This window comes from Capsicum annuum, chromosome 11, assembly GCF_002878395.1.
Source record: "Capsicum annuum cultivar UCD-10X-F1 chromosome 11, UCD10Xv1.1, whole genome shotgun sequence".
Taxonomy (NCBI): domain Eukaryota; kingdom Viridiplantae; phylum Streptophyta; class Magnoliopsida; order Solanales; family Solanaceae; genus Capsicum; species Capsicum annuum.
The window spans coordinates 10,251,449-10,264,336 of NC_061121.1; the positions used below are offsets into that span (position 1 = coordinate 10,251,449).

The window sequence follows — 12,888 nt, forward strand, 5'->3', positions numbered from 1 at the left end:
AGGGCGCCAGTGTTCATTATATCCGATAGAGGTACGCAGTTTTCATCTCAGTTCTGGAGATCTTTTTAGAAGGGTTTAGGTACACAAGTGAATTTGAGCACAGCTTTCCACCCTCAGACTGATGGGAAAGCTGAGCGTACCATTTAGACCCTCAAAAATATGTTGAGGGTATGCGTCATTTATTTCAAAGGTAGTTGGGTAGATCACCTGCCACTGGTTGAATTTGCTTACAATAATAGTTACCATGCCAGCATCAAGATGGATCCTTTTGAGGCTTTGTATGGGAGGATATGTAGGTCACCGATAGAATGGTATGAAGTGGGTAAGACCGAGTTATACGGGCCTGATCATGTTTATCAGGCGATGGAGAAAGTGAAGATCATTAGAGAATGACTCAAGACTGCTCAGAGTCGTCAGAAGTCCTATGCCGATGTTCGGAGAAGAGAACTAGAGTTTAAAGTTGGTGATTGGGTATTTCTCAAGGTTTCTCTTATGAAAGGAGTTATGCGATTTGTAAAAAGGGGTAAATTGAGCCCTCGCTATATAGGGCCATATCAGATTCTGAGAAAGATTGATGCAGTTGCTTATAAGCTGGAATTGCCTGCAAGTTTGGGTTCGGTTCATCCGGTATTCCATGTATCCATGTTGAAGAAATGCATTGGAGATCATTCTTTGGTATTGCCAGTAGAGGGTGTCAAAGTGACAGATTCCTTTTCTTACGAAGAAGAGCCCATTGAAATTTTAGATCGCCAAGTTTGAAAAATGAGGAGCAAAGAGATAGCCTCAGTAAAGGTACTGTGGAGGAATCAGAAAGTCGAAAAAACAACTTAGGAGTCAGAAGATGACATGAGAATTAGATATCCCAATTTGTTTTCTTCTATGGAGGAGGAGACAAAAGGTACTATTCCTATCTTATCTTTCCTAGTCCGTTATTATGTATGAAATCATGTCTGTCTGTGTCCCACATCATTATTCGGGAATGAATGATCCTAAGGGGGGGATAATGTAACGCCCCGCATTTCGGGCTACAGTATAGACCATCATTTAGATGTGTAGATAAATCTCGAAGCCATAAATCTTATGCCAATACGGCTATGTTAATTATTTGTGTAGCATGTGACTCCATTCAAGCTTAAATTTAGACCATAAGGGTCATTTGACTCAAGGACGAGTTGAAAACTATTTCGACCGATTAAGCTTAAGTGGATAATATAATTTGTGTCAACATCTATCGACCATAACTCATTGTATATGTTGAATTAAAAATCCTACTATGTGTAAAATGATAGGTTTTCGAGTTAACTTTCCAACGATACCAATTTGGCTAAAATCCAGCACCCGAGCAAGAAGTTATGGCCTTTCAAAGTAATATGCGTTGCCTAACCAATCGAACATGGCCATTGGAAAGCATAGGGGATAGCATAGGCAGCGCCTATGTAAAACTAGGCGATAGCCTAGGCGGTGCCTATGTAAACAAAGGCGATGGCATAGGCAGCGCCTATGTAAAGGTTTTGAGTGACTTAAACACTCCATTTTTGGGTCAAAATGGTCCTTTTCCACCCTTACTTAGCCCTAAACATTAAATTCAGTTCCAAAGACCCCAAAATACACCTTCATTCATCAAAAGTGCCCAAGGATTCTCCTTAGGGTTTCAAAATAAAAAACCCAAGCAACTCAAGATTCAACCGGGGGTTTTAGAAACTAATATCATATTTGGAATCCCCAGAATGTAGGCTTCAAGAAGCACCTATATTCTTTTTATATAGAGGTATGTGGGGTTATCTCAAAAATCTCATGGCTTTAAAAATTCATGTTTTCAAAATGGAGGTTTTGAAATTACGAATATGATTATGTTTTAAATGTTTTATGATATTGATTTGGTCTTTAGGCCTAATTCCAATATGATTTGATATATTATAAATGGATATGCATGTGTTTCATAATGATGATAAATTGAGAGCATGATTTACATGGAACCCCTCTATTGATATGATATTATTTTAAGTTTTCACATGATGTGAATTATTTGAAATCATCTTGAAATGCACGTCATGAAATATCTTTAAAATGTCATGATTTGGATATGGTTTTTGACTTTCAAAGAGAGGGTTGTTTTGTTCATGTTGAAATATATTGCATATGATGATTGAATGAAGAGAATGATATGATACTGATGACTTTCAAGTCGGGTATGATGATACCCTACAGAGTATGACATGTGATTGATTTGAACAAAGCTTGAATGCATTGATTTTCATGAGAAAGGTGGATGCCCGAAGAAGGCGTTTGAGTGAAAGGGCTCATCGCTGGAAACCGTAGTTGCCGATGCGGGTCATATGATATTGTATCCTACATGGAAAGATAATAAAATAAGCGAAACATCTCACATGGGGGTATTCCCTGCGGTGTACTCACATGGGGGTATACCGGCTCCAAATCCTGGCGGCTACTAGGATTGGAGGCTTGGCCGCCAAGCACCAGAGGCGGATTCCACATAGCCGTGGAATTACAATTGTAGGGTATTCCACCTAGCTCAATCACATTACATTAGTATTGAAAACTATTACATTATGCTCATGTGTTTTAAAATAATTTGATATGAAATTGCTTTATAATTGCTCTCACCTATATTGTGTAAAAATATTATATTTCTGTTTTGATTTCTCTGCGTACCAGTACTTTTGTATTGACCCCCTCCCCTCCCAGGTTCGAAGGTATAGTCTAGGGGTCCGGACAACCAGTAGATTCCTTTCGACAGATCACAGAATCAAGTGGTGAGCCTTCTATATTTTGGAAGGCATGATGTCTGTAGTTTAATTTATCATTTATTAGTTTTACGTCTACTGGGGTCCTTGTCCCAGTTTTCAGATAGGCATTTGTTTTAGACATTTACTAGAGATTTTGCAGAAATTAAAGAGATGTTGTGTTGACATTATGGGACGTTATTCCCCATTATTACTTTCATATGATTCTTGACCACGTTTTCGTTATATTGTGTATCTTCCGCATTTCTTTTATCATATGAATTGTGTGCATGATTGCTAGACAGATAGGGGTGTTTTGAGCCTCATGGTTCGGGATACTCATCATGGTCAGGGACCCAGTTCGGGTCGTGACACCTCGGGCACCTCAGGAGATCCTCAATAGTTAACCTTTGAAGGCATAGAGTGGTGAGGTAAAAGAACATCTTTTGCTGCCATCGCTTAAAGTTAATGCCCGCAAAATTCCCAGGCTTCTCTGCAGGTGTCATTGTTTGCGGAGTGTTTGATCGAGTTGTTGAAGAAATGCTAGTTTCCCCCACAGTCGTGGCTGCATCTTACATTTGAATTTCGTTAGTTATTTTTCCTGTCACCACAAGACAATAAAATTTAGTATTTTTAGAATACTACTTATAAATTTAAGCAACTTTAAACTCTTCTTCTTGTTTCTAGTTAACTATGAAGTTTTTATGACTTCCAATCGTCAAACGAATGATCTTTAACTTGTGATGAAGATTTTATGTCTTTGAATCACTAGTTAAGTTCAAACGGAGTAAAAAGCTTAAAGCTTTAATCTCCAAAAACAAGCAATACAGATTTTGCAAAAAAAAACTTATTCCTTAAAATTGTTATTTTATGTAGTGTTCGGGTACACGAATCTGTATAAAATGCAACATCAACTTCAATATAAAATGCAACACCAACTTCAATACTAGTTCAAGTCTAAGACAAGAAAACTTTTGATGTTCCTTTAAGACCTTCAACACTAGATTATGTATAATCTATCTAAGAAGTGTGTTAATTTTTTTTTCGTCAGAAAAGAGATGAAATAGAATTTTAAAGCCAAGTCCCCCGATTTCACAGATTGTCCTTAAGGAATAATTCTCCTCACTATACCCGAGGTTATGTAATCTTCCTCTCAGGATAAAATGACCTTCAATCCCAACAATAGCGGTACCTCAAATTGTTGGATTCAACGAACTTACTTAATGATTTGATTGATAACAAGGAATGTTTTGAATACAAGAAGAGTTTTTATTTCTGAAATTTTTTTCATTCATATCTAAACCTGTGGATGAAACCAAGTTTATATAGCTATCAGATGCCTCTTCTGAAAGGTGGCAATGGTTCACTTACAAGTTGTATCATTTGGAAGGGTCATGTTTGTTCATTTGAAACATTGTGTCTTTCTTCTGAACAGACACAACTATCTGAACAGTCTTACCTTTCCAAACCAATATGTCATTTGCTCAAAGGATGTGTCCCTCCATTTTCCATTCACACAAATTAAACCCAACAATAACAACAACTATAAAAGTATATTCAGTGCAATTATACTAGTGTGGTCTAGGAAGGGTAGGATGTAGGCCGACCTTTACCCTACCTTTCTTGGGTGTAGGCTAGAAATGTTTTTTTTGATAGACTTTCGACTCGACATAAAAGTTAAAGAATTTGAAGCATGGTAGCAAGAAAATATGACAATAAACCCATCCGGATGGATTGCGCTGAACGTGAGGTCTCAGGTTCAAATACCAGCAGAGATAAAAAAAAACACTAAGTGATTCTTCCCTACTGTCCTAGCCTTGGGGGACAAAGTAACCTCATATATGTTAATTCCTTGGTGGAAAAAGTAACCTCATATATGTTGATTCTAGGAGATGGCCTGTGGATTTAGTCGAGGTGCGTGAAAGTTGGCTCAGACACCATAATTATCTAAATGGAAAAAAGAAAAGTCGTCCGGGTGGCTGTGATGGTTTGGTTTGGAACTTCCATAATGGAGGTTTCAAGTACGAACCCCTTGCCTGAGATATCAGGGGGTGGCCTTCTTAGTCGAGCCCATCACACGGGGCTTGCCTAGTGGGGTTTACCTCTCCTGTGTGGTTTGAAAGTTTGAGTAGGGTGTACTTGTGCAAACCCGCGACTGGGGTTCCCTTGTCATAAAAAAGAAATATGACAGCTAAATAATAAGATAAAAATTAAATGAAGCAATCGCATGAGGTTATAAAGAGCGTAATGCCAACATGGAGAACCATTCCCAAATGAATAATGCGCTTTAATGGGAAGAAGTTACATATTTCAACAGTAAAAGTAAATGCATTAAAAATCTGTACTTTTCGTGTTATACGCACTTTGAATATGATGGATAAGTATGTATGCGAACATTTGGTAATACTTGCTAGGAGATAATGCGTAGTATTTGATTATCGAGTTTGCTGCTAAGCCATGTACTTTTTTCTGTACCATCTTGGTACCCTTAAAGTAAAATCCTTACCAGAAAAAAATGAAGCAACAGATAAGAAGTATGCGTAGAAGAAAAAGAAACAAAGTGCAACAACACTCGGCTAGCTACCTACTAATGTTCTAACCTAATGGCTAATCCTCGATCTCCACACCTTATTGTGTAGCTATCAATGTCAGTTTGATAAGCTAAATACAAGCAAATGGTAATGGACTTCCCGTTTCCGTTTCTTGTGATTTTGACAAATCTGCTTAGTCTTCTGTATTTGTAAAGAAAACAACTTCCTTCATATTAAGAGGAGATGGATAATTACACTAATATACACAGTATAATTCCACGAGTGGGGTTTGGGACGGTAGTGTGTATGCAGACCTTACCCTAAGTCGTAGAGATAGACTGTTACTGATAGATCCTCGGCTAAGAGGAGATGGATGAGTGATCTAATTAGAACCTGCTGTTTCTGTTCTTTTTACATTAGTGGCTTGTTAGATTGACAGCGTCACCACATCTTTGTCTGGATAGTTTGGAGATACGCTCCTCATTTTTGCGTTCTTGTTTATTTTCTACAGGTTCTTATTGGTGAATATTGTTATATAATATGAAGTGTAAGGAAAAAAAACCATATTGCTCTCGAACTTTACCGCCTGATATGCTTAACAACTTTCCTGAGAATGTCATAGATGAGATTCTTATGTGTTTGCCTTTTCGAGATGCTTTGAGGACAATTATCTTATCTACAAAATGGAGATATGTATAGCGTAGACTTCCAGAGTTGATGGTTTCTCACACAAATTGGAAACCTGAAGAGGATTTAACTGACCTTACAAGTAATTTCAGAAAGATTATAGACCACATTTTGGCCTTTCATTTTGGACCAATTACAAAGTTTACCCTCAGAATTCCATATTTCGATATATGTCCTATTATTGATGATTTTATTCATTTCCTCTCTAGAAACGGCATTCAACATCTTGTTCTTAGACTTCCAATTAGGGGTAAACCATACGAATTGCCTTCTTCATTATTCACATGTTCCCAGTTAAGGCATCTGACTCTCCAGAATTGTGTAATACCTCATCAACCAGCCTTCAAAGGATTTGATAGGTTAATTAGCCTAGAACTACGTGATGTCACAATTTCGTGCGAGTTGCTTGAACGTTTCGTCTCTCATTGCTTGTTGGTCGAGCAGTTCGTGCTGCAGATCTCAGGTGCTTCAAGAAACATTATTAAAATTAGTGCGCCCATTCTGAGATCCAATGACTACACAGGCAATTTAAGATGTGTCTGTTTAAAAACTATCCCTCTGGAAAAGCTTTCACTTTCGCATAGGGAATATTACTTGGGTGCTGGGAAATGTAATATTGCCAAGTTTTTTGAGCTTTTTTCTGTGCTCGAGCACCTCCACTTGAATGATATGGTAAATGTTGCGTCATGCCCTCATTGTAATTAATGCATTTTCAATCACGGAACATCTTTGTTAGGGCTTTGAGTTATTCTGATTTTTGGTATTTTCTTCCTAGCCTTTTGCTGCAGGAGTAGGTGAAGTACCAACGAGGCTTTCCCATGATCTTTATTGTGTCAAACATCTCAGCATATCAAGTATAGATCTGTCTGACTCGGATGAGGTTTCATGTGCTCTTTGCTTGATAAGAAGCTTCCCCAATTTACAATCTATGGAAATTAAGGTTCTCTTTTCTCATTTTTTATTGTGTAGTGGCTTCTTATTTTCGTGCTCCTTAAATCATCAATAAGCTCAGAAAGTGAGTTTCGGTTCATTTTTCCTTAGGTGGAGTCTGATGACAATCATGTACCACCTCTCAAATCTCTTGAAGTGGAACACTTCTCAGATGTGACATTTAATCACCTCAGGGAAGTTAAGCTAATTCAAACTAATGGCACAATCCCTGAGATACAGCTTGTTAAGCTTCTGTTGACCAAGTCTCCTGAACTGGAGAGAATGCTAATTGTGCCATGTCTAGTTGAAGAATTTGCAACAGCCCACATCCTCGCTGAGCTAATAAGATTTCAGCGGGCATCACCAAATGCAGAAGTTGTATATAATTTGGATAAGCATCCAAATCCCCGTCCTGTTTCCTTTTCACTTGCACAAATGTTTTCGGAAGTTGATAAGAATTGACAGACTGAATGTTGCTGCAGTAGTATATCACTGAATTTTTGCCATCAGTTTGGGGATATAAACTAATGTGGATATTGTGTTTCTTGAACTTTGTTATTGTAGTGGTTATTGCTTTTGCTTGACATGCCTATGCTTGAAATGAGACTTGCAGCAATAGTTAGTACTGTTTGTTTATTTCATACTTCAAAGTTGGGTTGTGGTTTTGCTATGTCAAGTTGTCTTTGTATGACCTATAGGTCACGGGTTCTAGTGGTGGAAGAACCCACTTATGCTTGCATTATGTTAAGTTGTCTTTATCACACCCCTTAGCCTCGGTGCGACCCTTTCACGAATCATGCTAATGCGGGATGCTTCGTGCAGTGGGCTCGCCTTATTCATTTGGCATGCTTTGAAACCTTTTCTCAAGAATGGACTTTAATTTTCCTAAAACGTTCAACAAATGCAAATTATTGTAACTTTTTGATAGTTTCATACTTATAACTCGTGATCAATATCTAATTGGATCACATGACTCAATGACCAGAATTTAAGGTAAAAAATTAATCACAATATTATTGCTCCCGTTTGGTCATAGATTTTGAAGATGAAACTTTTAACTGGAAAATTTGAATTTCTCAAGTAGTGATTTTTGAAACTTTGAAGTTATGTTTGGACATGCATTTAACTCGAAATAGAATTGAAGTTTTGTTCTTCCTCCGTTTCAAAATACTCATCACAATCTCTATATTTGAGAGTCAAATGATATGAACTTTGATCAGATGTGTTTTTGTTATAATTTTTGAATATCAAAATTTAAAATTTAAAATATTGAAGCAATCTAATTAAATTTATCTTTAAAAATTAGTTGAATCGACTATCAAGAAGTGAATCGTGACAACTATTTTGAAAAGAAGGAAACGAATAAGTAAAAGTCTCAAACTCAAAAAGTGATCCAGGCCCCTTTTTTGAAAATTTAAAAATATTTAAAAATTAAATTTTAAAACTATAATCAAATTTTACAGTCAAACAAATATTCAAAAATAAATCTTCAAAATAGTGTCAAAATCTTTGTTAAAATGCCAGCTAAACACCAAGGCCAAAAAAAGAAAAAACACAAGATTCTTAAAAACTGTTTCTACATGAAGGAAAAGAACAGCCAACTTTACATTTTCCAATGCCAATAAAACCAAAAACACTGATCATAGCAGTGTAAGTTTTCCAGAAAAGCTGTAAATTGTAATTTTTTATTTTTCTTTGATGAATGATCTTATTTTATTGTTTTAATCTTGTGGGGTTCTTTAATTTGTTGATTTTATGCAGAAAATCAGGAGAATCTTGGAAAAACAAAGATGAAATCTGGAAAGAGTCATCCTGAGGAAGAAGAAGAGGATGAGTATGATGTTGGTTCTAATAGAGATGCTACACCTTCTAGTAAATGAAATAACTCATTTATGCCATCAGTTAAAAGTTTTGCCCATTCATACCGTCATTATTATAAAATTGGTTCATCCATGCCATTAATTTTTAACGGTGGTTTTCAAAAATAGCTTTGCCACGTGGCCTTTTATTAAAGATCCACGTCATTAATTAAAATAAGAAAAAAATACTCAAATATACGATTGAACTATCAAAAATGGCTCATTTATGCCATTAATTAAAAGTTCAGCTCATTTATGTCATCGTCGTTATAAAATCAGTTCACCCATGTCATTACTTTTTTACAGAGGCGGATCTAGGATTTTAAACTTGTGGGTTCCCAATAAAATAAATTAATATGCAAAAATAATTTGTAAAACAATGAGTAATCAAATATTTTTAATATATAGTCTTAAAGAAACAACCCGTTAAACACAACATATTTAAAAACATTATCATTATAATTGTACTGACGGCTTGTCATGTTTTGAAAATGATCAATGATCGCTTCATTATGTACAGTTTCAAATACCTCATCTTCTATATAACATACTAAACAATCATTCAAAAATTCATCACCAATTCTGCTACGCAGGTCATTCTTAATATATTTCATCGAAGAGAAAGCTCTTTCCACCATTGCAATCGCCACAGATAATATCAAACTCAACTTTACAAGCAAATAAACAAGTTTCCAAGTCTTGTGCAAATTAGTTTTCACCAATGTCTCTGAAAGATCCCCAAGTCTTTTCAACTTAGAGAAATCATTATTCCCTTGTCGCACATAGTCAATATAATTGTCAAGCTCAAAATTAAGATCCTCAAGCATGGAAGCACTAAACTCATCTGGATAATAGGTAGCAAGTTTTATAATCCTATTTTTATCATAATTTACAAAAGGGTTATCTGGATTGAAACTAGCCATATCAAGAAGTAGATCAGTATTCACTTCATCAAAATGACTGTTAAGCTCACCAAGTTGCAAATCAATTACAACATTAAAAATTTTAACATGAAAATGATGAGAATATATGATACTTGAAATCTTACGCTTTGACTTTCCAAGAGAATAATTCTTATTCATTTTGAGAATCACAATATCATGTTTGGCACAAAATAAAGAAACATCCTTTACCAAAGAATCCCATTTAGAATCTCTCATAGATTGCAGCTGCCTCTTTGTGAAACCAACAAGGTTCATAGCAGTAACGATATCTTGATCTTTTCTTTGCAAAGCCATAATAAAATCGTGTGTAATTGCCAACACTTTTAACATCGAATGCGGCGTATACATAAACTCATAAGATCTTATGTCTTCCACTAAACTCTTTGCCAATGATTTTTCTTTGTAATTTGAACCCTTCTTAGAAACAACTTCTAGTACATGAATAATTAAAGAGAATAATTTAATAAAGTTATATACTGTTTTAAAATGAGAACTCCAATGAGTATCTCTTGCCCTGTGAAGTCCAAGTTCTTGATTCAATTCATTTCCTGTATGAACTTCACCGAGCATAAATAACTCTTCTAATTTTTCTATTTGATCATCTCTAAGCATCTCCTTGTGCTTAAAACATCCTCCAACAACATTCAAAACATTAGTAAAAATATCAAAAATTGATCTACCTCATGATGCTTCTTTGCAACAACAACAAGAGTCAATTGTAACTGATGAGAAAAACAATGTACACTATATGCCGAAGGATTATCTTTCATAATCAAAGTTTTAAGACCATTGAATTCTCCCTGCATATTACTAGCTCCATCATAATCTTGTCCCCAAATATGAGAAGAACTCAAATTATGCTCTAAAAGCAAAGAACATATAGCATCTTTCAGTGACTTTGCAGATGTATCTTTAACATGAACAGCATCAAGAAATAGTTCAATAAGCTTACCCTCTTTGTTGACATATCACAGAACAAGGGATATTTGTCGTTTATGAGAGACATCTTTAGACTCATCAACTAATATTCCAAAGTAATCTCCATTTAAGTCTTCAACAATTGCTTTCAATGTTTCTTTAGCACAAGAATTCACAATGTCTTTTTGACTATTTGGACAAATCATGATATCATTTTGTGGAGCATTTTCTAACACAACTTTTTTCACATCTTCCTTCCTATCCGCGTACCAATTTACGAGATCTAAAAAGTTTCCTCTTCTTGTAGAAGTTTCACTCTCATTCATGACCTCAAAAAGGCAATACTTCTTTCAACAGATATCTTACAATATTAATGGAAGCATTCAAACAAACTCGATATTCATTTTTTATTTTCTCAGATTGCTTATCAAAATAAGATAATATACATTGTGCTTGATTAGCTAAATCAAGCATCATCTTGAAACACCGATTGTGAACACTATTTACTTCACCCACATGCTTATTAAGTCGTTCAATCCCTTTATTCAAACTTATGAAGTTGTCTATTGTAAAAGAATCACCGACTCTTTTTCCATATCCACCAATCTCTTTTTTAAACAAGTAACAACATAAGCAAAAAGTAACATTTTTTTCAATACTAAATTCTATCCATCCCGAATATGAAGTATCAAACCATCATGATTAAAATGATGTGATTTTCCACCAAAATCTATTATTGGAAAAATAAAATGCTCACCAAGTCTACAGAGCCCTTATTGAATGTAATATCTCCTTACTCTATCACGCTGATTAGGAGCATATTCCCAATTTTTTTTTCTTTTAGCTGGATCGGATTCAAGAAAACCCAAATTCAGTATTTTATCTTTATCTGATGGTTAAGAAGGATTGACATAGTTAGAAATTTCAATTTGTGAGAGAACTTACTAAAGGAAAATCTGGAGATTTTAGGCTTAAAAAATTTAGTAATCATCTTGAACTAATTTCACCATTTCAACTTATTTAAATTAAAAAAAATTAAAAAATAACAAATAATCAGCTACAATGAAAGCAAGGATGAAATTAGGGGCTTACGAGAGTAAAAAAGAAAATTTTTACCTATTTACAGCAAGGCTGAAAAGTATACTTCGTTTAAAAAATAGCTAACCTTCTAAAATTAGGAGCTTAAGAGAGGCCAGAGTCTTTCAATGTTCATTTCGTTCAGATTCCAGAAGCTAAGCTACAGCTGCCCTTTCTATTTCTTTTTGTAGTGTTTAGCTTTAGTTTAACTATTTGTTTTTAATTTTATTTTGTCTTGATTTTTGTTGTTATTGGACTTGGTCAGTTGGTGTTTCTTGTTGGGCCGTCTATTTTGTTAACATTATTAATAAAGGGCGGAGGGCCTTGTTCCATCTTTTTTTTTTTAAAAACAAAAAGAAAATTAAAAGCAAGGCTGAAAAGCTGAAAAAGGAATTAAGTAGAAAGCACGCCCATGAGGATTCGAACACACGTTGCAGTATTGAACACACATACTTATGTGTTCCCTCTTACCATTGAGTTATCCATCAGTTTTGATTTTGGGTTCCAACCTCTATATATGTATTCCTTTTAGTAATATTTCTCCTTTAATTATATGTCTTACGGTGGTAGTTGTGGGTTCCCGGGAACCCACAACTGCTACTGTAGATCTGCCCCTGCATTTTAATGGTGCATTTTCAAAAACTATTTTCTATGTGGCCTTTTATTATAGGTTCATGACATTAATTAAAATAAATCAATATTAATTTCAAATATCTTAGATCCATTAAAAAAAATGGTTCATTTAACATAACCCGACCCACACCCATTAAAGTATTTTTTTCCTACAACAACAACTATTTTTCTGATCAGAAGAAATAGTGATTAATGTATATCCTTTGGCTATTTCTAGTTGATTCTAAATCATTATAAATGTTACGCTTAACAGAAACCTCAAAAATTTTATCCTACATTTTAATTTCAGTGACTCCAATACATACTCTGAAGTTGCAAGAAAATAAGCCAATGAACAATTAGGGAAAACAAGAAAAAGAAAGAGGCATACCAATAGAATTTCTCCAATAATCTCCCATCATGAATTAAAGGAGCATACATTATTGAAAAATTATTTCTAAATAACGGCTTAAAAGAAGTCTGTTATCCCAACTATCCCGCTATGTATATGGAATAAGTTCACCCATACTGAATTAGTGGAGTATGCACTGTTGAAAAATTATTTTCAAATAACGGCTTAAAAGAA

The 12,888-nt window shown here is 35.0% G+C and overlaps 1 protein-coding gene across 1 annotated transcript; it reads right to left on the minus strand.

Moving 5' to 3' along the window:
- Positions 1 to 9,161: 9,161 nt before the first annotated feature.
- On the minus strand, positions 9,162 to 10,939 carry LOC107846745 (zinc finger MYM-type protein 1-like). Its single transcript, XM_047400068.1, has 3 exons — positions 10,700 to 10,939; positions 10,376 to 10,591; positions 9,162 to 10,316 (listed from the first exon to the last, which is right to left on the minus strand). Exons 1-3 carry the CDS (start codon positions 10,937 to 10,939, stop codon positions 9,162 to 9,164), a joined length of 1,611 nt encoding a protein of 536 aa, XP_047256024.1.
- Positions 10,940 to 12,888: the final 1,949 nt, after the last annotated feature.

Bases quoted from the DNA above. Each gene is read 5' to 3' on its own strand.
- LOC107846745 (XM_047400068.1), bottom strand. From the start codon at position 10,939: ATGAATGAGAGTGAAACTTCTACAAGAAGAGGAAACTTTTTAGATCTC. The intron at 10,592-10,699 runs GTCTCTCATAAA...ACATCTGCAAAG, and splicing joins TAGTTGATGAGTCTAAAGAT to TCACTGAAAGATGCTATATG. The intron at 10,317-10,375 runs GTAGATCAATTT...GGATGTTTTAAG, and splicing joins TTGCAAAGAAGCATCATGAG to CACAAGGAGATGCTTAGAGA.